The sequence below is a fragment of the Trachypithecus francoisi genome, unplaced genomic scaffold, assembly GCF_009764315.1.
Source record: "Trachypithecus francoisi isolate TF-2019V2 unplaced genomic scaffold, Tfra_2.0 Lachesis_group16, whole genome shotgun sequence".
Lineage (NCBI taxonomy): Eukaryota > Metazoa > Chordata > Mammalia > Primates > Cercopithecidae > Trachypithecus > Trachypithecus francoisi.
In genome coordinates, this window is record NW_022681461.1 from 72,568,487 (window position 1) to 72,593,914 (window position 25,428).

A 25,428-nucleotide genomic window follows, 5' to 3' on the forward strand; every position below is an offset into this window, starting at 1 on the left:
CTCGAAGGGCACCTCTGTCGCAGAGACCAGTGGGGAGGTAGGAAAGTATGGGGAGCAAGGACTGGAGTGTAGAGTAGGTTTCGGGGGAGGGGGGAACAATTGGAGGTTGAAGTAGGTTGGGTTTTTCAATTCCTTTTCTCACTTTAGGAGGCTGAGGCAGGAGGATCAGTTGAGCTCAGGAGTTCGAGACTAGTCTGGGCAACACGGTGAAACCCCATCTCTACAAAAAATTTAAGAACTAGCCCAGTGTGCTGGCACACACCTTTAATCCCAGCCACTCAGAAGGCTGAGGCGAGAGGATCACTTGAACCCAGGAGTTCTGTTACAGTGAGCTACGTGCCACTGCACTCCAGCCTGGGCAACAGAGTGAAACCCTCTCTAAAAACAAAAACAAAAATTTTTCTTCCTGCCTCCCCACCTTCCCACACCTTTCTACTTGGTATTTCCTGGACATCTCTGTGCCTTGCCCAGTGCCAGGGGATGCCACACATTAAAAACATAGGCACACTCCTGGCAGTGTGTTCTGGTGCCAACAGCCCGGGAGGGCTCTAGAGTGGATGCTGAATTGAGTGGCACTGGGGGTGGCTTTGGATGAGCAGGGGGATGAGGAGGACGTTCCTGCAGCAGGTCCATGAACTGTGGAATGAAGGCTGCTGTGAGGAGCTGGGTTGGTGGGTTGGGAGAAGCATGGCATGGGGGCCTTCAGGTGTCAAGAAAAGCCTTGGCTTTGACCCAGATTTTTGAGCAGGGGCTGTGCCCAGGCAAAGGCAGGGAAGATCTCTTTGGGACTTGACCAAACCCCTTTTGGTCTGTCTTCCTTGGGACTGGCACCAAGGCCAGGCAGCAGTAATTTCCTTTTCTTTTTTTCTTTTTTTTTTTTTTTTGAGATGGAGTCTCACTCTGTTGCCCAGGCTGGACGGCAGTATTGCAATCTCGGCTCACTGCAGTCTCCGCCTGCCAGGTTCAAGCGATTCTCCTGCCTCAGCCTCCTGAGTAGCTGAGATCACAGGTGTACACCATTATGCCCAGCTAATTTTTTGTATTTTTAGTAGAGATGGGGTTTCACCATGTTGGCCAGGCTGGTCTCAAACTCCTGACCTCAGGTGATCCACCTGCCTCGGCCTCCCTTTGAGACTGTCTCAAAACAAAAATTAATTAATAAACACTGGTTTTCAAACTGCTCTGTGGCTCCCAAAGAAAGTGGGGAGGGCTCTGCCTTTCATCTTCTTTGGACCCATGAGCCTGAAGTTGTAGGTAAGATTACTTTAGAAGAGAGTTCCTGGATAAAAGTTTGAAGACCACTGTTCTAGGGTGAACTTCTCATGGAGACAAGCATACAGGGACTTGCCTTGGGTCTTGGTAATGTCTCCAGGCTCTCTCTGCTACAGTGAGCTGCCGCCCACTTATTTCCAAGAATGCAATAAGGGTATGAAAACAGGCCAGCGTACAGTATACACGCGATTAGCAACAAAGAACATGGAATAAATCTTTAATGCTTTCAAGACCTTTACTAATGCCCACATGCCCTGACGTTGGCCCTCTTGCTCCCTCAGCTCTTTCTGGCTTTAAGCCATCACCCCAAGTGTGCAGTTTATGTTAGAGGGGGCCATCAAGTAGGGAAACTTCTCAGCTTCTCTAAGGGAAAAGGCCGTCCCTGCTATTACCGGTGAGCACAGGCTAGAGCTCAGTCGACAGGTGTGAGACAGATGCTGATGATGGGGCTGCAGTCAGGTTACCTGGAGACACGATCCCCTGGTCCTCTGAGGGCCTAGGCAGGACATGGGGGAGGACACGGTCCCCTAGGACAGAGTCCGCTGGCCAGGAGCAGCCTTTCAGGTTGCTCTTGTGTGCTAGGAAAAGTATTTTCTCTATGTGCCATGTCATGAAAAAGAAGCACTGAATTAATGGGATGCGGAAACTTTAGCCACAGGCTCCTCTGCCTGTGAAGAGAAGCACTTCTGCATGTGCAAAGCTGGAGCAGGAGGCTGAATGGCAGTGCTTCTCCAGAGACCACCACATCCACCCAAGTCACCTGTCCACCTACATTCACCTATCCATCTATCCATCCACTCACCTGCCAAATATTTATTGCATACTCACTATGCACCAGGCACCATGCTGGATGCCAGAGACAAAGTGAAGACACCCTCAGACGGGCAGATGCATGGTGGATTTGGGAGACTAAGGCCCAGGGAATAGTGGGTTTCCCACAGATAGCCAGCATTCAGAGCAGCAATCTCCAACCCTTTGAATGCAAGGACTTTTTTGCTTATCTGTGGTGGCAGATATCACGAAAATGTATAAACAGACTTTTTTTTTTTTTTTTTAGCTCATCAGCTATCGTTAGTGTATTTTATGTGGCCCAAGAAAATTCTTCGAATGTGGCCCAGGGAAGCCAAAAGTTTGGACACCTGTGATTTACAGGTTGTGCCTAGATCTGAAAGAGATTCTCATCCCTCCTAAAGCTGCCCACTAGTCGTGGGCCTTGTTTCCCTTAGAAACACCACACACATCATTTGGGAAAAGGACACTGAGTAGAAACATGGCCTGAAAGGGTGGTGGGAGGTGGACCTGGCTTCCTGTGGCCAGAGGTCAGCGGACAATGGAAATGGTCTGATCGGCCACAGCAAAGACTGGGAAGAGGGGCCCTGGGAAGGACCCATGATGGGTATAGAGCACTGTGCCGGAGGCTGGCTCATAGAAGAGCAGCTCCTGAGCCTGCAAGTCCAGCAGTACACCCAGCTGGGCTGGGCCCCGCAACAGCCCCAGGGGCTCATGCTGCCCATTGTGTGAGAAACGAAACTCCTGATCATAGCGAGAGAAGACCCAGGAGAAGGCATTGTGGCCCAGACGGCAGTCACTGCCAGAACCCTTGCGGGGCAGGTGACCTGACGCCACGCCCACCTTATAGGCACAACTGTTCTGGACATTCACCATCCAGGCATGGAGCCCATTCTGGAAGGAGGTGGCAGCCAGGGCATTGGGCCAGTGGTCGAAGCGCTCCGGGCCATCTGCACAGGCCTTTGACTTCTTGGTGCTGAAGGTCAGGGTCTTTCGATCATCTGACAATTGCAGGAAGGGGCTGACTGTCCTCTCATCGATCCGTATGTCCTCTGTGCCTGCCAGAAAGAATGCTCAGAGTTGCCGAGAGCCCACCCTGCCCTAACCTGGTCCTGCCAGGTAGCAAAAGTTCCTCGCCACTCATTAGCATGGTGACCTCATATAAGCCATTTACTTTCTCTGAGCCTCATCTGTAAAATGGGGGTCAAAATAGGACTTCTCACTGGGTGATCACAAGAATTAAACAGAATCATACATGTAAAGTACCCAGCATGTAAGTGCTCTGTAAACTGTAGCCTTTATAATGATAGTTACTATCAGTCAAGACCCTCATCTGTAAACTCTGATAGAAATAAGGCCCAGAGAGGAAAAAGGGAGTTGCCCAAGTTTACACACTGAATTGGTGGCAGGGGCAAAATGAAGACAAAGCATTTTGTTCCTATACCTAGCACTGATTATACTCCTTTCTACTTGGTCATATCTGTGACCTCCAGATTGGACTTGTCCTAGAAACACAGCCTCTGGGAGCTAGGAAGCATGAGATAAGCGATTTCTAGCAAATATCTAAACTGCTGGTAAATCAGGCATCACTTGATACCAGAACCTAGAGTAGACAAGCTACAGCTTGTACCAAAATTGTAGGGATAGTATGAGGAGGGAGGATTAAAACTGAAAAAAAAAGATCAGTCTATTAACCTAACTATTCCAAGAATTGTGCAAAGACTATCATTGGGAGAATGGAAGCTTCCATCTAACTTGGAGGAGGCCTGCTCTGGAGAACCCCTGTGCTAAGTTGGAATTCCTGGAGGCAGAGGACCATGTCAGTTTACCTCTGTGGCCCCAGCATGCAGCACAGGGTGAGGCCCACAGTTGGTCTGAGTCAGTGTGTGTAAAGTGAGTAAGTGAGGCAAATCAGGCAGCTTGATTCTTGGTCCAGATGTTCTTCAGTTGGCCATCAATTATATCTTCTTAAAGAGAAACCCCAGGTTTCCAATAAATAATACTGAGCTGCCCTAGTAGGTCAGGATATAAGGAAGACATGACTTGTAGGAATGAGATTTATCTTTGACCCAACCACAGAACATGTTAGTCTGGAAATGGGCAGGACTTGGCCCAGCTGCCCCAGGCCTGTCTGGAACCTTGACCCTACTGACCAGCCTGCATCCAGGATGACTTGTTTAAGCTACCATTTCAGAAGCACGGGTCCCCATTGTGAACCAGGAGTGAACCCCAGACAGACAGACAGAAGCCCAGTTGTCCTAATGGTCCTGGGCTCTACTGCTGCTAACCTGAGAGGGACCCAAGAACCGCCGTTGCCCAGAGTTGGGTCAGTAGTGGGCTCCGTGTGCACTTCTCATTAAAGTTCAACATTTCCGACTCCTGGGGATCCAAAATGCCCTCTGCTTCTTCAGTCCTTATATGGGGAAAAACAGAGACAGAGATTCAGGATGGTTCTGGAAATATATCTGGATCAATATGGGATGAAGAGAAGAACAGAAGGAAAATCCTCCTATCCAGGTGACACCAAGATTGGCAGCTAGGGCCAGGTGCAGTGGCTCACCCCTGTGACCCTAGCACTTTGGGAGGCCGGAGGTGGGAGAGGACTGCTTGAGCCCAGGAGTTTGAGACCCGCATGGGCAACATAATAAGACTCCATCTCTACAAAACATTTAAAAATTAGCTGGGCATGGTGAGGCATGCACCTGTAGTCCCAGCTACTTGGGAGGCTGAGTTGGGAGAATTGCTTGAGCCCAGGAGTTCGAGGCTGCAGTGAGCCGAGATCATGCCACTGCACTCCAGCCTTGGTGACAGAGTGATACCCTGTCTCAAAAAAAAAAAAAAAAGAATGGCATCCAGGCCCCAAACAAGGGCTTGGGCCCAAAGGGAAGGTGGCCATTTCCCCTGTTCCCCCCAAGAAACCTTAATTTTAGCAAAGCTGGTGGACAGTTTACAGGGAAATGTATTCTTGGTGCTAGTATTAGAAATTGAAGGTGGTGTGCTCTGCAGAGGAAGCAATTTGCCAGAGTCCCTCAGTAAGTTAATGGCAGAGCTGGGGCTAAGACCTGGGCCTCTGGAACCCCTGCACGATAGTCTTTCTACTCCAACATCTTGCCCTTGCCTAGAAAATATCTCACCTCCCTCTCAGACCTGTTGGGGCAGTCATGTTTCCCTGGGTTTTGTCAAAAGGTACAGCCACTCCTCTACTTTAAAAATGCAAACACCTGAGGGGTCCACAAAGGAAAGCGCCATCAGTTATCACCCCAGCCACAAATGAATCATGGCACTGTGCTCTTAATAACTCTCTCCTCAGCTCACAATGGGGCCTGGGTTTTGCTGGAGAGGTAATTTGGGACAATATGATGCCTAGGGGTTGAAAACTGCCACGTATCAGCAGCGAGGCCCTGGGCTTGCTGTTTTCTCACACTTCCTTTGCTATAACCTGGGAGACAGTGGTTATCTGATTTGACAGGACAGAACGGATTCAGAGCTAAAAAGGGGAGCTGTATTCAAGTCCTTCCTGCATGCAAAAATAGAACAAAGCTGGGATGAAGCCCAGACAGCATTCAACATATTTTTTTCCTTGACCTGGAGTGAAATCTCAAAGGAATATAGGGCAAAGTAGGAGTTTACCATGGAGCTCTGCAGCCTTTTGACCCAGGTGCTGAGAAAGACCTTTCCTACTGCCTCTAATCCTGAAGATGGCTTTGAGATCAGGCAGTGGTTCGGAATACACACACTCTCTCCCCATATCTCATGGCTTTGCCTATAAATGGAGTGAGGAAACAGGGGTGGGGCATATACCCTGATGGCTCTTTGCAAGACTGTCACTGACTGTTCTGTCTTGGGAGGCATGAGGTGAATAGAGCCTTAGAAATGCTGGGAGCAAGCTTAGTAACAAAGGCTCTTTGTGGTCAGGACAACAGAGGGTCTATTGCCATCTTCTCAGAACGCAGGAGCTCCAGCCAACAGGTGGGTAAGAAAGAGAAGCTGATGTCAGCGGTGCTAAGCTGTCATCCCAGGGCAAATCTGAAGCTGAACATAGAGAGTAAAGTCTACAGCAAACCACCTGGGCTAGATGCCCTATGGTACAGAAGACAAAACTCATGGCCTCAAAGGGGTGGAAATGAAACAGGGCCTGAACACAGCATGCCCCGGCCAGGATCAGAACACCCAGACGGTGCAGCAGGATCTGCTGCAGTGTCCGGTCAGAGTTGAGCCCAGCCACGAGCGTGGAAACACCAGAGCCAACAAGGCACTTCTCAGATAAGTGAGTTTCCAGCTAGATGGGGCTTGACAACTTCTGAACACAGTACTTTGAGAGTATATTCCCTGAGCCTGGGGGCATAAAGAACATACAAACAAATCTGGAACTTTATGGATAGGCCTGTCAATAGTAGTATGGGCTTTGCAATGCCCAGACAACTTTGTATGTATTGTAGGATTGAGCAAATATTGTTGTTGGGGGCTGCAGTCCTCACTGTAAAATAATAAAAGGTACAAATGTAGAAAGGGAGAGGGCAAAGGAAAAACCTTGAGGTGTTACATTGGAATTAGAAGTTGTGATATGGGCTGGGCATGGTGGCTTATGCCTGTAATCCCAGCACTTTGGGAGACTGAGGCGGGAGGATCACTTGAGGTCAGGAGTTTGAGACCAGCCTGGCTAATATGGTGAAACCTTGTCTTCGCTGAAATTACAAAAATTAGCTGGGTGTGGTGACACATGCTTGTAATCCCAGCTACTTGGCAGGCTGAGGCAGGAGAATCGCTTGGACCCAGGAGGTGGAGGTTGCAGTGAGGCAAAATTGTGCCACTGAACAATAGAGCAAGACTCAGTTTCAAAAAAAAAAAAAAAAAAAAAATGAAGCTGTGATACAAACTCATGCATCAAACAGCTACACACACACACGCACACTCACTCTCTCTCTCTTCCTAGTTCCATCTGCTATACACTGAGTGAGGCCTGGAAGTGAGGTCACTGAGTACCCTTAATGCTCAGATCTTGGTTTCTAAATATCATTCTCCACTAAAAACAACCAGGTCCCCTGGAGAAGTAGCTGATTCAGGGGCAGGAAAAGTACAAGTTGAGCTGGGGTTTTCTTCTTGTGCTTCTTGTGCCAGAGAGCAAGAAAGTGCTCAAAGAATGATGGGAACTTTTCAAAAGGACACAGAGTCCAGTCTGAAGGGGCTTCTACTGGCCAAATCTGGAACAGTCTGAATGTCAAAATTAGTAATTACAGTGACAGATTATAATTGAATAAAATAAGAATCCATGAGTCTGTATTAATATTGAATAAGAGAACAAACAAGCAAATAAAGGAATAATTCAGGCAGGAGTGACCAATGGTTGCTAAACTATTGGGAGAAAGTCTGAAGGGCCACAGGATATATATGCACAAAGTGTCTCCTCACAGACTGCTTAGTAATTATAAAAGGAAAAGTGTAACTTTATAATGAGGAAACCTAGTAGACATCACCTTATCCAAGTGCTCAAAATGGACATCCTTGATAACGGACAAAGGGACATCATGTGCCCCCAGATATGATGAACTGAAGACACATCACTTATGAGGTATTCCTGCTAAAAATGTATAACCCCAACTGATGGAGATCCTGTAAACTGGCCTTGACCTTGACTCTTTAGAAATGTAAAAAAAAAAAAAAAAAAAAAAAAAAGCTAAGGAATTATTCTAGACTTAAAAAGACCAGCTGAATTAGGAAAACAAAATAAAACACTGTTAAGAACATTTGCACAAATGGAAACAGTCGGCTATGGACTGTGTATGAGATTATAGTATTATATCAATGTTAAATGTCCTCAATTTACACCAGGGTTATGTAAGGGAATGTCTTTGTTTCTAGGAGAAACATGCTTAAGTATTTCGAAAGAAAAGTTCATGTTTTCTGGAATTCACCCTCAAACAGACCATAAAAAAATAAGTTTCTAACATATATACTAGATAGATAAATAGGAAGACAGAGAGAACGCGCGACAATGAATGTGGCAAAATATCAACAATTGATCTTTTTTAGGTGAAGCTCATTATACTACCTTTGCAACTTTTTTCTAAGTTTGAAATCATTTGAATAAAAAATTAAAGATCAATTTTAAAAACTCAGATCAGCTTGATATTAAGGATAGACTGTATTAAAGGAAGATGATGAAGATAAAGGAGATAGAGAAGATGGGCAGAAGTGTGAAAAGATTGTACAAGGGGAGAGGCGAGAACAAGCCAAGCATGCATTAGGAGACAGTAAAATAAATATGATCCATCTACACTGTACAATACTTCACAAACTTTCAAAAAAGGGACGTGAATCTAAATGTACTGACGTGGAAAGATGTCCCAGATAGCCTAACAAGTTTCACAGCAACAGGTATAACATGATCGTATCTGTGTTTTAATTTTTTTGGTTTTTTTTTTGAGATAGGGTTTCAGTCCCATCACCCAGGCTGGAGTGCAGTGACAGGCTCTCAGCTCACTATAACCTCTGCCTCCTGGACTCAAGCGATCCTCCTGCCTCAGCTTTCCCAATAACTGGGATGACATGCGTGTGCCACTGCACCCAGCTAATTTTTGTATTTTTAATAGAGAAGGGGTCTCACCATATTGGCCAGGCTGGTTGTGAACTCCTGACCTCAAGTAGTGATCTACCTGTCTAGGCCTCCGTAAGTGATGGGATTACAGGCGTGAGTCATCACACCCAGCTTTCTTTTTTTTTTTTTTTTTTTTGAGGTGGAGTCTCACTCTGTCGCCCAGGCTGGAGTGCAGTAGCGCATCTCAGCTCACTGCAACCTCCACGTGGGTTCAAGTGATTCTCCTGCCTCAGCCTCCTGAGTAGCTGAGACTACAGGCGCACACCACCACACCTGACTAATTTTTGTGTTTTTAGTAGAGACGGGATTTCACCATCTTGGCCCAGCTGGTTTTGAATTCCCGACCTCAAGTGACCCACCTTCCTTGGCCTCCCAAAGTGAACGGATTATAGGCATGAGCCACCAGGCCTAAAACATTTTTTAAGACAACAACCAAAAAACCCCCACGTACCCTCCTATGACTATATATAAGTCCACAAACGCACATCTATTCAAACCCATCGCTGTCAGACAATGGGACTGGGAAAGAGTGATGGAGACTCATTTTTCCTTTTTCTTTGAGACAGGGTCTTACACTGTTGCCCAGACTGAGTGCAGTGGTGTGAGCACAGCTCACTGTAGCCTCAACCACCCAGGTTCAAGTGATCATCCTGTCTCAGCCTTCTGAGAAGCTGGGACTATAGGTTCTCAGCACGATGCATGGCTAATTTTTTATTTTTTTGTAGAGATCAGGTCTTACTGTATTGCCCAGGCTGGTCTCAAACTCCTAGCTTCAAGCTATCCTCCTGCCTCAGCCTCCCAAAGTGCTAGAATTATAGGTGTAAGACACCATGCCCAGAAAGATTCATTTTTCATTTTAAATGGCTTTATATTGGTAGAATTTTTTCTCTCATGCACATGTATTGCTATTGAAACTTAAATATGAAAATAAATAATTTATACCCGTTGAAATACAGAAAAATAAGTAAATAAATAAGAAGAATGGACTGTGTTCCCTAAGTATAGCTCTGAAATTTCACACAGAAGGTTTGTGAATTACTCTGCCTGGCAAATTATGTCCTCTTGACCACTTCCTTAGGCCCTCAGCTCTTTTAGAACTCAGGCAGGACCTGGTGAAATTCTTTTATTATTGAAGAGCTAAAATGCAAAGTTTGAGCGGTAATGCAGACTTAAGTTTCAAAGATTCCTCCATCAGGGAAAGGAGGAATGAGGCAGAGGTGACAGTACTGGGCAGGTGTTAGACGGGTCCAACCCCCTGGTTCCAGGCTTAGGGAGGTCGCTTCCCCTTTTAGAGTCTCAACATTTTCATCTGCAGATGGAGGTGGTAAAACCCTCCAACAGGTAAAAACTCTCTTTTTACAGAGGAAGTTTAAGAAAGCAGTGGCAAGCCTTGGATTACTAAGTATTCCACTGCCTTTCCATGTGTATTAAAGTAGTTCTGTAAGCCAAGGGCAGATAGATTCCCTGTCCACAGAGCTGGGCTCCAGGAAAGCCACTCAGCTGCATACCCTGTGCATTCTCCCAAGAGCAGCAGGGCCTGAAGGCAGTGGGGTGTGAAGAGGCCTAAGGGTCTCCAAGACTACCCAGTCAAATCACGGGGTCTATACTCACCTCTCGAAAATCTCTTGCTCCTTCTGCTGTGAGAAAAGAAAACAAAGTCAAGCTTGGCACCAGATACCCAGCAGGGAGTCAATGCTAGGACAGATTTAACCACCAGAAAGGGCTCCATGTGGACTCTAGAATAAAAACTTCTACTCTTTAAGACCAGCATAAAGTTTTCTAGGCTGTTCTACACACACACACACACACGCACCCGTAACACATGCTCACAATGAATCACTCTACCCCATGTCCCAGGGCATCCTGGATTCCCCTCAACTCCACTCAGGACCATCGCCTGTTTACCTGACAGCATCCCCATGAAGACTGCCAGCTTCTGGATGGCTGCGACTCTTTCTGAGTCTTCTATTGTGACTGTCCCAGTGTCTGTGAAGGAGCATGCTGTGTCCATGGACGCTGTGACTAAATGAATGCACAGTTGCGGGCAGTCATGGAAACTGCCCTACTTGCAGAGGCAGTGGGACAGCTCAGGTGTTCCACATTCTCCTTCCTCTGCTTGTGACTCAGATGCCACCTTCTCCCCTCAAAACTGCAGGCAGCTGCCTATCTATATAAAATGCTTTGAAAGGCTATGTACCAAATATGAATCATGGTGATTTCTGGGTGGTAGGATTAAGGATGAGCTCTGTGTTTTCATATCGAAGACCTCATCAGCTCCCTGGAGCACGGTGTTCTCTCTACATGCTCCTGAACTCTTTCCACCTCCTCACTTGACACAGCTAGTCGTCTTATCTTTCAGGCATCAGCTTCTAAGTCTCTTCATCCGGAAACCTTCCCTGACCCCTCTTTCCCCTAGCCTGGATTGTCAGTCCCTAGCATGGGTGAGTTCCTCTACTGCAGCACATATCCTTCCATATCCTAATCGTCAGTTAGTGTATTTGTCTCCTTTGTAAGGCTGGGAGCAGCTGACAGCTGCATCTGGTTACTCTGCCCCATAGCACAGCGCTTCACATATAATAGGCACTCAGTACACATTGACTCACTATCAAAAGAAAACTATTATCAGTGCCAAAGAAACCTAGTTTTATTCCCTTGCCTCATGTTAGAGAAGAAATTATTTAATGATACCTGTTAGAGCACAGTAAGGCAGACTTTATTCAAGACTTCACTGCAATGGGGTCTTGCAATGGGAGAGAGACTGGGTTCAACTCTGAACACAGAGTGGGCAGGTAGGAATTTATAGCTAAGGACCAGGGTCGGGGATTAGTGGATGGAAAGTTACTAAGAGGAAACATTAGGGGTAAGGGGGATTATGGCTAAGCCTACCTAACAGGATTCTTGCTGCAGACGGAACACAGTGATCAGACATCACCTGGGGGATGGTGGTGGATGAGGAACCTCATCAGATATCAACGATGATCAGATATCAAAGATGGGGGTTTCTGGCTACATCGACTTAGCAGGGTTCTTTTGTAAAAACTGGATTTTATAATGAAGTACACAGATGGGCCTGGGAGAAGGCTCAGAAGCCTGACTAAAGTTTGGCCAAGCAAAGAATCTTTGTCACTCATCCCTGCTCCAAATTCTCATCTCCACCCTCCTCATACTGACAAACATTCTCCATATTTTCAGACTTTCGGGGAGCCTGGCCAACTGGTCATGCCCTCACCCTTGCCTGACTTACAATCAGCTGCAGGTCATCCAGGTGGGTAAGCATGCCCACCAGGCTGGTGCGGATGGTGTCAAGCTTCTGCAGTGCCTCAGCCCAGTGCACCCGCTGTGTCAGGATGCTCTGGTGGGCCCGCTCCTCTTCGCCATGCACCTGTTCCAGTAACCGCTGCTCCTCGCTCTCGCAAAGACTCCTCACCAGACTCAACCGCTGGATAACCAGTTCCCTCGCTGCACTGGCCATGCTCTGATGAGGGATAAAATGAGGAGCTGGGTGGTCTGTGCAAAGCCCCGGTCAGGAATAAAAGGGTTTAGGCTCAGTGGAAAGGAGTGTTGAGATTGATTAGCAATGTCTGCCACGGGCTTAGTAATGGAAATAATAGCATGTAAGCCTTTTACTTTGACATCTCTGCCCTAAGACTTCCCAAATATGGTTTAGGGTAAAGAAATTTGAGATACAGACACATAGGCCATATCTCAGGGAGCCATGATCACATAATGGAAGACCTGGACAGGACTTAGAGCCCAACTAGAATACTCTACTTAATCACAGTTGGGAATACAAGGTCAAAGGATCAAGGTCAGATAATCACAGAATTGCAGAGCAGAGGGCCTAAAAAGTCATCCGCATCAGCAGGATCCATACCAGCAGTGGTACAGTTGAGATTTCACCATTTTGAGGGAAAAAACTGATGGCTTCCTAAAGCTGTCCATTTCAACTGGTTATGTGGTAGAATTTTTATCTGCCACAGAAGAGGCCTGAAATCAATTCTCAGACAATTAAGTTAATAGGTGTCTTCTTGTAATTCTTAGCACAGTGCCTGGCATGCAGTAGGTACTCAAATATTGACTGAATGGGAAATGTTTTCTTTTTTTTAATTTTTTTTAAAAATAGAGATGGCGTTTCACCATGTTGCCCAAGCTGGTCTCAAACTCCTAGGCTCAATCAATACACCCAACTCAGCCCCACAAAGTGCTGGGATTATAGGCATGAGCCACTGTGCCCACCCAGGAAATTTTTTCTCACTTAGGAAAAGATCTCTTGGTAGTGCTCACATGGCAATTCAGTAGCAAAGCTGAGACTGGAACCCAGTTCTCTTGACTCTCAGTCCAATCCCATTCCCTTACACCAGATGCCACCTGGCAACCAATCCTCCCCAAAGGCACCTGTCGCATAAGCAGGTGCACTTGTACTCTTGCCAGACAAGTGGGAATAGAACTGCCTCCTTCATGTGAGAAAGTCAGGGATAGCCAGCAGCTTCCCTATGCCCTGTCCCTGAAGACCTGCTCTGTACAGTGCATGGGGCAGTCATTCCTATTTCACAGAAAACTCTGAGACCCACAGTTTGCCTTACAGGGAGGAGACAGTAGCTAAGTGAATGGCAAGTGAACTCAGAAGGTAAGACTCCAAGTTTATAGTGTGCTCTTGAGGCAACATAACATAGTGGTCAGGAAATTAAGCTTTAGAGATAGTGTCTAGATTTAAATCTTAACTGCTCCGCTCATTAGCTGTGGAACTTGGAACATCTTCCTTATCTTCCCTATGCCTCTATTTTCTAATCTGTAAAATGAGAATAATAATAGTACCTACCTCATAAGGCTATGGTGAGGGTTAAATGTGTTAATATATATAAAGTAGAACAAAGCCTGCCACATTATGTGTTCAATAACATTCATTCACTATTGCTCTTCTTCATCTTTTTTTTTTTTTTCTTTAACAGACAGACTCTTGCTCTGATGCCCAGGCTGAAATGCAGTGGCACCATCATAGCTCACTGCAGCTTTGATCTCCTGGGCTCAAGCGATCCTCCTGCCTCAGTCTTCCAAAGTGCTGGGATTACAGTCATGAGCAACTATATCCAGCCCACTATTATTCTCCTGTTTATCCCACCTTAATGCCTTACCCACAGGGTGAGCCCCTGAAACCATGGTTGTACTGTTTGATCCTGGATCAAAACAGATCCTCACCCAAGATGAATAAGATTCTGATTCCTGTCTAAAAGACTCTAGTCAATCTCAACAAGTTTGTTGAGCCATTCCCAGAAAAGGAGAGCAAAGCAAAGAAAAAACTTCCCTTTCCAAACACATGACAGAGAGTAGACAAACCAAAAACCCTCTCAGAATAAGGTAGAGAAATGCTGGAAAAATAGCCTAAGCATCCTTTTAAAAGTGTATTGGGGCTGGACACAGTGGCTTATATCTGCAATCTCAGCACTTTGGGAGGCCGAGGCAGGTGGATCACCAGAGGTCAGGAGTTTGAGACCAGCCTGGCCAACATGGTGAAACCCTGCCTCTACTAAAATACAAAAAATTACCTGGGCCAGTGGTGGGAGTCTGTAATCCCAGTTACTCAGGAGGCTGAGGCAGGAGAATTGCTTGAACCTGGCAGGTGGAGGCTGCAGCGAGCTGAGATCACACCACTGCACTCCAGCCTGGGTGACAGGGCGAGACTGTCTCAAAAAAAAAAAAAATTATTAAGTAGAGAGCAGATTTGAACCAACGAATAAGTGTTTTATTTTTTGAGACAGGGTCTCGCTCCGTAACCCAGGCTAGAATGCAGTGGCGCAATCATAGCTCACTGCAGCCTCAAACTCCTAGGCTCAAGTGATCCTCTCACCTCACCCACCCAAGTAGTTGGGACTATAGGCTCATGCCATCATGTCTGGCTAATTTTTTAATTTTTTGTAGAGACAGGGTCTTCCTATGTTGCCCAAAATAGTCTCAAACTCCTGAGTTCAAGTGCTCCTCCTGCCTTGGCCTCCCAAAGTGCTGGCATAATAGGCATGAGCCACCACGCTCAGCCCAATGAATACGCTTAATAGACATACATATAGAACTCTACAGGCCAGGCACAGTACCGGGTCATGCTGGTAATCCAAGCACTTTGGGAGGCCAAGGCAGCAGGATCACCTGAGCCCAGGAGTTCAAGGCTGCAGTGAGCTATGACTGCGCCACTGCATTTCAGCCTGGGCAACGGAGTGAGACTTTGTCTAAAAAAAGAAAGAAAGAAAGAATGAAATTAAGACAGAGATACAAAAGAGCAGATCAAAAATACTAGAAGCTGGTTCTAAAGACTAATAGTCAAACCTGTGGCAACTTTGATCAAAACTAAGAACAACTTTATCTTAAGTAAACCCTTAAGAAAAAAGAGCTCTGTTTCCCAATCCATTGAATAAGGCTTACATAACCTTTATACCAAATCTGAAAGGACTGTACAAGAAATGAAATTCATAGACTAATCTCACTCCTGAGCATATATGCAAAAATCCTAAAACAAAAATTAAAAATGTTTTACTGAGATTAGCAATCCAAATTCAGAAATTTTGTATTAACAATAATACAAGGGGAGAGGAAAGGGTACATTGGCTATAAAAGGGTAGCACAAGGAGTCCTTGTGATGGAACTGTTCTGTATTTTAATTGTGGCAGTAATCACGTGAATCTATACCTGTGAGAAGATAGTAAAATAAACACACACCATTTGAGAGCAGTGATCTCTTCCACGTCCTTGGAACCCATGCTGGGACACTCTGTTCTCTTAATTTACTTCTATTTCATTAGCTGATTTCTTGGTCCCCTTTGCTGGTTCCTCCTGTCTTCTCAATAGGAGGTGAAGTGCCCTAGAACTCAGTCTTTGGATCCCTGCTCTTTCATGTCTACACTCATTCACTTAGTGATGTCATCCTTTTCCACAGCTTTCAATACTATTTATACACTGATAAATCCCCAATTTTTATCTCCAACCCAGCCCTCTCCCAACTCATATATGCAGCTACCCACTCAGCATCTTCACTTGGATGTCAAATAGGTATCTCATGCCCACAACAACTTAACACGCCTGATCTCCCCCACTCCCCTCCCCGCCTCTGCCAACTATCACTCCACATGCAGTCCTTCCCCACCCCAGTTCATGGCTGCTCCATCCTGCCAGTTGCTCAAATAAAAGAACTTAAGCATTATCCTGACACATCTTCTCTTTCTTTCATAGCCTACATCTAGTCTATCAGCAAATCCTGTTGCCTCTTCAAAATATATGCAGAATCCAGCTACTTCTCAGTAGCTTTGCCACCATTGCTTGGGTCCAGATCACACTTGTTTCCCACCTGGATTATTACAATGGCTTCCTAACTGGTCTCCCTGCTTTAACCCTTGCTGCCTATAATCATTTCTAACATAGCAGCCGAAGTGTTTCTTTTTTTTTGAAACGGAGTCTCGCACTGTTGCCCAGGCTGGAGTGCAGTGCGCAATCTCAGCTCACTGCAACCTCCGCCTCCTGGGTTCAAGTGATTCTCCTGCCTCAGCCTCCCGAGTAGCTGAGAATACAGGCACCCACCACCACGCCCAGCTAATTTTTTGTATTTTTAGTAGAGATGGGGCTTCGCTATGTTGGTCAGGCTGGTCTTGAACTCCTGACCTTGTGATCTGCGCACCTCGGCCTCCCGAAGTGCTGGGATTACAGAAGTGAGCCACCAAGCCCGGCCAAAGTGTTTATTTTAAATCTTAAATTATACTATCATGCTCTGCTCAAAAATTTCCAACAGCTTCCCATCATATCCAAATAAAAGGAAAAATCCCTATGTGGCCACTGAGGATACAATCTAGCTCATTGCTTCTCTGGCCTCATCTTCTACTGTCTTCTCACTGCGTTCCTCCACTCCAACCTCACAGGCCTCCTTGCTGCTCCTACAGCATATCAGGTACACTCCTGCCTCAGGGCCTGTGCATTTGCCATTCCTTCTTTTCAGAACAGTCATTCCCCAGATGTGTGGTCCATTCCCTTATCTCCTAGGTTTCTGTGCAAATGTCATCCTTCTTCTTCTTCCTTTTTTTTTTTGAGATGGTGTCTCACTCTGTCCCCCAGGCTGGAGTACAGTGGTGCGATCTCTGCTCACTGCAACCTTCGCCTCCCAGGTTCAAGCGATTCTACCACCTCAGCCTACCGAGTAACTGGGACTACAGGTGCCTGCCACTACAGCTGGCTAACTTTTTGTATTATTATTATTATTATTATTTTGAGACAGAGTCTCGCTCTGTCGCCCAGGCTGGAGTATAGTGGTGCAATTTCGGCTCACTGCAAGCTCCGCCTCCAGGGTTCACACCATTCTCCTGCCTCAGCCTCCCGAGTAGCTGGGACTACAGGTGCCCGCCACCATACTCTGCTAAGTTTTTCTATTTTTAGTAGAGACAGGGTTTCACCTGTTAGCCAGGATGGTCTCAAACTCCTGACCTCGTGATCCACCCACCTCAGCCTCCCAAAGTGCTGGGATTACAGGCGTGAGCCACTGCGCCCAGCCTCGACCCTCTTAATGAAGTCATTCCTGGTCACAGCACATGTAATTGCAATCCGTGTTATTCCCCTTTCTGTTTTATATTTCCCCAAAGCACATATCACCTTTGGACATAACATGTATTTTATTTGTTACTGTCCCTCTTCTGTGACAAGAATGTAGGCTTCATGAAAATAGGAATTTCTGTTTTGTTCACTGGGGAATGCCTAACCCATTGAACAACAGTATCTGGCACATGGTAGGTGCTCAATAAAGATTTGTTAAATAAATAACTGGTGACATGTTGGTAGCTTTCCTCTTAAAGTCAGGATTTGTCAGGCCAGGCACAGTGGCTCACGCCTGTAATCCTAGCACTTTGGGAGGCCGAGGCGGGCAGATCACCTGAGATCAGGAGTTCAAGACCAGCCTGGCCAACATGGTGAAACTCCATCTCTACTAAAAATACAAAAAATTAGCTGGGTGTGGTGGCGGGCGCTTGTAATCCCAGCTACATGGGAGGCTGAAGCAGGAGAATCGCTTGAACCTAGGAGACAGAGGTTTCAGTGAGCCGAGATCACGCCATTGCACTCCAGCCTGAGCAACAAGAACAAAACTCCGTCTCAAAAAAAAAAAAAAAGCCAGGATTTGCCACACTAGCTTCTATTTATCTATTTAACACAGTACTAAGGTCATAACCAGTGCATTAAGACAATAAAATAAAAAGGATAAGGAAGAAGAGGGGAAGAGGGCAGAGGAGGGAGATGGAGACCATCATGCAAAGCGAAGCATAGATGGGCACCAAATAGCTGCCTGGACCCCTAGCAGCTTTCTGGTGCCTAGTCTAGCCCCTTTTAGGTCCTAAGAGGACCCCTAGTGTCCTGTCAGGAAATGCCCCATTTTCTTATGCTTGTTCAACTGGGTTCTGTTTCATGCAATTAAAAGAACCCTGACTAATGTGGTACCAAGTCTGCTCCATGTACTATAGGGAAAGGAGGGAGGGGATGTGCAGAAAGAAATTCATAGGCTCTTCCCCTGATATGCATACTTAAGAGTGATGACACAGGAGTGGTCATGAGTCCACTGAACAAAAAATCTGCAGTGGAGGCCAGGCACAGCAGCTCACACCTGTAATCCTTGCACTTGGAAGGCCAAAGAGGGAGGATGGTTTGAGTCCAGGAGTTTGAGACCAGCCTGGTCAATATGGTAAACCCCTTCTCTAATAAAAATTTAAAATATTAGCCAGGCATGGTGGCAGGCACCTGTAATCCTAGAGCTTTGGGAGGCTGAGGCAGGAGAATTGCTTGAAACCAGGGAGGCAAAGGTTACAGTGGGCCAAGATTGTGCCACTGCACTCCAGCCTGGGTGACAGAATGAAGCTCTGTCTCAAAAAGAAAAAAAAAAAAAAAAAGAATCATCAGTGGGATGTAGCAAGAGCACTAGCCTGGGAGACAGAAGATCCAGGTCACGGAACCCACTGCCAGGAGGCGGCCTTGGGCAGGTCAGTTAACCTCTTTAACCTCTATAAGGACCCATTTTCCTATTTGTAAATGGGAATGTTATTGCTACCTACTTCATAAGATTGTCACAGAGAATATTCAATGTAAAAGTCCTAGGTTATTTTATAATTCTGGAGCTGGGCAGAAAATGACTAGATGGTAGGTGAATAGGACCTTTCTTGATCCCCTCTGCCAAGATACCCAAGAAAGTCATTTGCTAGCAGAGTCTTTGCACCAAGTATGGTACAGGAACAAGTCCACCCTGCCCAGATGGTAAAATTGAGTCTCTGAGGGATTGGAAGCTTTGCTAGTAACACAATGAGTCTGTGAGGTTGGTAAGGGACCCTAGACGTGCCCAAGTCCGTAAGTCTAAGGGGGCCAAGCAGAGAGGAAAGAAGAGGAATTACCACTGCTCTTTGGTTCTTCCCTGGCAGGACGTCCGCCACATACTTGGTGATGGCAGCACTTTGTAACTGCAGCCTCTCACACTGGTCCACAATCTTGTTCTGCAACACAAACAACGCTCATGGCATCTTGGTCCATGTACCTGAGCCATTCACTCCATCCCAGTGATTTTCTCCTGTTACCACACCTCAGCCACCCACTCCCATGGTCATAGCCCAGATATCATGATTATCAAAAACTGCACCACCTCCTAAATCTCCACTTCAAGGATCCACACTCTCCCCACCATGCCCTATCCTTCTCACTACCTAATTCTAGGATCCCTGTTCCAGCAACAGCTCAGTTGAGGCCACCAACACATTAGTGGGACCACCTTTCACTGTCCATCATCCCCTTCTGTGACCTGACTTCCGTCTTTATCCCAGAACCCCAGCCTATCATTATAATAACTTTAAAACAAATTTTTCCTTTATGAACATTCTCGGGCTATATTATTTAGAAACATTTAAGATTAGAATCATTATATGTTGCTAGTGAACTGCACACTCTCTAAGTGACTTTATCTTTAGCAGTATGTTTGCCTTAAAGTCCATTTTGTCTTGTGTTTATTTTTATTTTTATTTAATTTTATGTATGTATGTATGTGTATGTATTTATTTTTTGAGACAGAGTCTCACTTGGTTGCCCAAGCTGGAATGCAGTGGCGCGATCTCGGCTCGCTGCAACTTCCACCTCCCAGGTTCAAGCGATTCTCCTGCCTCAGCCTCCCAAGTAGCTGGGATTACAGGTGTGTGTCACCATGCCCAGCTACTTTCTGTATTTTTAGTAGAGACAGGGTTTCACCATGTTGGCCAGGCTGGTCTCGAACTCCAGACCTCAGGTGATCTGCCCGCCTTGGCCTACCAAAGTGCTGGGATTACAAGCGTGAGCCACCGCACCCGGCCGTTTGTTTCTTGTTAAATTTATTTACGTATTTATTTTGAGATAGAGTCTTGCTTGTCGCCCAGGCTGAATTCAGTGGCATGATCAAGGCTCACTGCAGCCTTGACCTTCCAGGCTCAAGTGATCCTCCCATGTCCTTTCTGAGTAGCTAGAACTACAGGCATGTGCCACCACACCTGGCTAATTTTTGCATTTTTTGTAGGGATGGACTTTTGCCATGTTGCCTAGGTTGGTCTCCAACTCCTGGGCTCACGCCCCCCAAAGTGCTGGGATGTTACAGGCATAAGTCACCACGCTCAGCCCATTATAATCACTTTCTGGTGCACACACTCTTGGTTCTCTGCCATGCAGACAGGTCCCTGACTGTCCATATCTTCTGTTCTGTACAGAACTGCTCTCCCCCAAGTTATCCCCATTCATTAAGCAGCACCATCAATCATTCACCTGTTATCCAGACCTAAAACCCAGAGTTTGTCTCCAACCCCACATCAGTTCCATTAGTGAGTCCTATCAACCCCATCTCCAAAGTCTCTCTCTCTCCTCTGGTCACCTCTACTCCAGTTATTCTATCCAGACTGCCATGATCTCTCACAGGAACCACTGTTAGAACCTCCTAACTGGGTACCCTGCACCCCCAATCCCCCAGCTAGCCAGAGCCACCTTTTGTAAGGAAATCAGACCAGGTCATGCCCCTATGCAAAACCCTCCAATGGCTTTCAGTACACTCACAATGACATCAGGCTTCTTAGCTTAGCCAACCTAGCCCTACCTGATGTGACTCAGCTTATTTCTCCAACATCACCTTCTACCTCTCTCCACGCTGGCCTTTCTTCTTTTTTTTTTTTTTTTCTTAGACGGAGTCTTGCTCTGTCACCCAGTCTAGAGTGCAGTGGCACGATCTCGGCTCACTGCAAGCTCCGCCTCCCGGGTTCACGCCATTCTCTTGCCTAGCCTCCCGAGTAGCTGGTACTACAGGCACCTGCCACCATGCCGGGCTAATTTTTTGTATTTTTAGTAGAGACGGGGTTTCACCATATTGGCCAGGATGGTCTCGATCTCCTGACCTCGTGATCCGCCTGCCTCGGCCTCCTAAAGTGCTGGGATTACAGGCGTGAGCCACTGCGCCTGGCCACTGGCCTTCTTTCTGTTCCTTAAATGCACCAAACTTGTCATGACCTCAGTGCCTGTGCACCTGTTGTACCATTTCCACCAGTCTGTGTGTGTGTGTGCGTGTGTGCGCGCGCGTGTGTGTGTGTCTCACTCCCCAACTCCATTCAGATGTCACCTTTTCAGATAGGTCTTTACTGACCATCTCCTTCCTCACCCAATCTCTTACTTTGCTTTATTTTTCTCCCTTGCACTTATAACTCTCTGAATATATATTATGTGTTTGTTTACCTTTTGGGGTATCTGTCTCCCCCACCACTGAAACAGAAGCACCATAAGTCTGACTTCTCTATGTCCTAGTACCACAAAAAGAGTTTCTGAACATAGAAGGCCCTGAATAAATGTTTGTTGAATGAATGAATGAACACCCACTGCCTTGACCACAAGAGGTTCAGCAGTTCAAGGCTCTCAAAGCTATCAGCATCATCCATGAGCTCAGGGGAGTTTTAGAAATGGGAAAGCTCGCCAGGAACGGTGGCTCACACCTGTAATCCCAACACTGCGGGAGGCTGAGGTGGGCAGATCACCTGAGATCAGGAGTTCGAGACCAGCCTGGCCAACATGGTAAAACCCCATCTCTACCAAAAAATACAAAAATTAGCTGGGCGTAGTGGCATACGCCTGTAGTCCCAGCTACTCGGGAGGCTGAGGTGGGAAGAATCTCTTGAATCTAGGAAGCAGAGGTAGCAGTGAGCTGAAAGAGCGCCACTGCACTCCACACTCCAGCCTGGGCAACAGAGTGAGACTGTCTCAAAAAAAAAAAAAAAAGGAAAGAAAAAGAAATGGGAAAGCTGAGGCCCAAAGAGAAGTGACTTGTGACTTCCCTGAGAAGGTATGGGCCAGGGCCCTGCTTTTGCTCTCCTTTTCTCCAGGTGATACCTACAGCCTGTCCAAGCAACAGTCCCTCCACTGTTTCCCCTAATAGTTCTGCCTCAGTTCCATCTGCCAAAAGTCAACTTAGCTACCTCTTCCAGGAAGCCCTTGTAAATCTTTCCACTCAGTAGTAGAAATTAGTCTTACATTTCACAGGTCCAATTACAAAGTTACAGAACTGAGTTGACTAGGAGGAAGCTGTGATCACTATGCACCATGGATTGAGAGCACTAAGAAGGCTTCTGAAAAACCACAGGGCAGGAGTCCAGAGGTAGGAGAGCAGTAGAACTGGTGCTGGTTTTGGTAACAATCTTGCCCTAGGGTGAGATTTATTTGCTGACTGGATGGATAGAGGAAGGAATGTGCAAAATACAGAAATCTACTCTAATACAGAGGAAGAGAGGGTAAGACCCACCTCCCTACAGGCAAAGGAGATAAATACGCATAGGGCCTCAGAGGGGTTCAAAGGAGGCTCCCTGGGGTAGAGTACAACCGAAACTAGCACTAGGCCTGCCACCTGCCCCAGGCTACACTCTTTCCACCACTCAAATCCAGTCCTGATAGCTACTTTTAGGGTTTCCATGACATTCTCACCCCCATTAGCATCACTTCCTCCCTCCAACCGCCAAAGCACAGCAGCAGTTTCCTCTTGCCTAGTCAGTGACTCCCTGGGTCCCACCCCTGAACATTAGGAAGCTTGGAGGAGTTACTGCCTTGTTCTGGGCCTCAGGTGCCTCATCTGTAAAATGTAGGTAGGACCCCTTCAAAGGCGTGGTCAAGACAGAATGAGATGACAGACATTTAAGTACTTTGGAGTTTGCAGTTTTTGTCTGTTATGCAAGTTGATTACACCGCATTACCCAGGTTTATCTTCGTCATCATTATTGTTAATAGAGGTAACAGGTAGGATCAACCAGGAACTTTTGGGTGTTGCTGAAAAACTGAACCCCTCCCAAGCCCAGCACCCTATATAAGATGTGTTTATTACAGGTCACTCTGAGTAGGTGAAGTCCCCAGCGACAGCCCTCAGGCTTCACAGCAGGGCTGAACTCCAGAGTGGGGTTGGGAGAAACAAGCTGTTTAATCAAATTGCAAGGAAATCCCCAGGGGCCACAGAGAAGCCCCAAGGTGACTCCAACTCTTCCAGTCTCAGCAGCTCAGGAGAATGGCGATGACAAGGAGGTGGCCATCCTGGAGCCGAGGGGGAAGTGGAGGTGGGGAGAAAGCCTGGGTGAAGGGGAGTCTCCTGATATTCTCCCTACTCCCTCCGTTTATCCAGCTGAAACCCTTAAACCAGCCTGAAGTACAGTCAAGGCCAATCCTGAAAGGGAAAAAGATCACGGCACCAGATGCCAGAAGGCGGCAGGAGCAGGGTAAAGAGGCGAAAGGAGAAGGAGGGCTTTGAGTCCAGGGGTTAAGGGATAAGGACGCGCTGGATTTTATCAGTGTCAGTTTCCACAGGGGCAGGAGCTGGGGCACACCTTGCGCTGAGAACTGGAGCAGCTAAGACTTTCATTGTCCTATGCCAGCCCCAGCTCCCACAACAGAGCAATGGAAGGGGCCTGGGGAGCCTGGATCCCCTTATCGCTAAGCATTTTACTCACTATCTTATTTATACCTCACAATTCTAATAAATACGCGCTAGTATTATTGTTGTTGTCCCCAAACTACAGATGAAGACACTGAGGCTCAGTTACGTGACTCACAGGGAGTGGATTCGAACTCACACCAGCCTGACTTCAGAGGCGACACCCTTAACCGCCTAGTCCTACAGCCAAAGCCACCGAGGAGCCTGGGCTCCGGGGCCGGCTGTCGTGTCCGCCAAGCCCCAGGCTCCCCAGTCCCTGCCGGGTCCTGCCAGGCGCGCCCAGTCCCTCCAGAGCCCTCGCCTTCCGGCGCCCACGCCCGCTCACCCGCAGCTCCTCGGCGCGCTCCTCCGCCCGGCGGATGCGGTGCCCCCGGCAGCGACCGCCCAGCCCCGCGCAGGCGGCGCACACGGGCCGTCGCTCGGAGCGGCAGAACCAGCTCAGAGCCTGGCCGTGTTCGGGGCAGAGTGGCCCCGGCTCAGGCCCCGGCACGGGACCGGACCCCGGCCCCGGCTCCGCGCCCTCGGCGGACATGGCCGTGCTCCCGCGCAGTGCGCTCCACCTGTCGCAGGTGGCTGTGGGCGGGGCCTGGTTGACCCCGCCCCCGGCTCTCCCGGTGCGCCAGCGCGCCCGGCCGCTGCGCCTCCTCCCACCCCACCCGCGTTCCCATCCCGCCCAGGGCGGCACAGCAGGTCTCTTTAAATTCTTTGTTGAATGAAATCGCGATTGTATGCGTATTTGTTCTACAACAAACATAAAACTCCAAATATTAGTGTGACCGTAGGAAACTTTATTGAGCACTTATTAAGTGCCAGGCTTTCGCTGAGAACTTTGCAAGCGTTCTGTTATGTAATCCCGACCACTGCGCTTTTTGAGAGGCAGCTTTAGCTGCCTAGCTTCAAGCAAGGCTGTGCTGACAAACTGCCTGAGCTCAGTTCCTGTTTGGCTGTTCACTGGGTGGGAACCCCAGCTGTAAAATGGGGTGAGAGTACCTGTCTCCCAGACGACTGAGGAGTAAATGCGCTAAATATGTAAAACAATATCTGGAACACAGCAGCTGCCATCGCTAAGTGTCTACTAATAGTGCGAATAAAGCACTATTAGGATCCCATTTTTATGGAAGTGGCTTGCCAAAGGTCACAGTTACTAACTGGTAGCCATGAGATTGGAACCTAGGCAGTGTGACTTAAGGTTACTATAATTAATAATTTTTTAAATGGAACATTGAGGCCCAGTGAGAAACATCTGTATTAAGCTGATTTTCTCAAAGTATTTACATCCAAATTTTTTGAATATGAATATTTGAGTTTTCTTTTTAAACTAGCATTGAAAAAAAGTAATGCGTTTTTATTTTGAAGAAAACAAAATATGAAAATAAGCATGTGGAAGAAAAATCCACCCACCCCCCACCCCAGAAAGAAAAACTGCTAACATGTACCTCAACTGTTTAGGGTTTTCCCCCCTAGGATCTTATATATTAGTCTGAGCCCACATTGAGCCCTCTGCTGGGGATCCAGTCTCTTCCGCCTGCACATACAAGGAGAACGCTGCTCTCCAACTCTAAATTCTTTTTTCTTCCTCTTTTTTTGAGATAGGGTCTCACTGTGTCACCCCGGCTGGAGTGCAGTGGGGCAATCATAGCTCACTGCAACCTCGACCTCCCCAGCTCAAGTGATCCTCCCACCTCAGTCTCCTGAGTAGCTGGGACTACAGGCACGTGCCACCATGCCCAGCTAAGTTTTGTATTTTTCGTAGAGACAGGGTTTTGCCATATTGCCCAGGCTGATTTCAAACTCCTGGGCTCAAGCC

The 25,428-nt window shown here is 47.1% G+C and overlaps 1 protein-coding gene across 3 annotated transcripts; it reads right to left on the reverse strand.

The window, feature by feature from the left end:
- Positions 1–1,473: 1,473 nt before the first annotated feature.
- BSPRY (B-box and SPRY domain containing) lies at positions 1,474–24,219 on the reverse strand. 3 transcript variants are annotated; one of them, XM_033237752.1, is made up of 6 exons: positions 23,947–24,219; positions 19,054–19,152; positions 11,901–12,131; positions 10,268–10,290; positions 4,350–4,474; positions 1,474–3,119 (listed from the first exon to the last, which is right to left on the reverse strand). In XM_033237752.1, the coding sequence occupies exons 1-6, from the start codon at positions 24,151–24,153 to the stop codon at positions 2,593–2,595; spliced, it is 1,212 nt and encodes a 403-aa protein (XP_033093643.1). In that variant the 5' UTR covers positions 24,154–24,219; the 3' UTR covers positions 1,474–2,592. The 3 variants fall into 3 exon arrangements, with proteins under 3 accessions (XP_033093643.1, XP_033093642.1, XP_033093644.1); XM_033237751.1 differs by having other exon boundaries at positions 10,268–10,293; positions 23,947–24,218; XM_033237753.1 differs by lacking the exon at positions 4,350–4,474 and having other exon boundaries at positions 10,268–10,293; positions 23,947–24,218.
- Positions 24,220–25,428: the final 1,209 nt, after the last annotated feature.

What these genes read in the sequence shown, in the direction of transcription:
- BSPRY (XM_033237751.1), bottom strand. Translation starts at nt 24,153, where the DNA reads ATGTCCGCCGAGGGCGCGGAGCCGGGGCCGGGGTCCGGTCCCGTGCCG. An exon ending in AGCGCGCCGAGGAGCTGCGG is followed by an intron (nt 19,153 to 23,946) that starts GTGAGCGGGCGT and finishes TTTGTGTTGCAG; the next exon opens with AACAAGATTGTGGACCAGTG. An exon ending in GAGCAAGAGATTTTCGAGAG is followed by an intron (nt 4,475 to 10,267) that starts GTGAGTATAGAC and finishes TCCCCATATAAG; the next exon opens with GACTGAAGAAGCAGAGGGCA.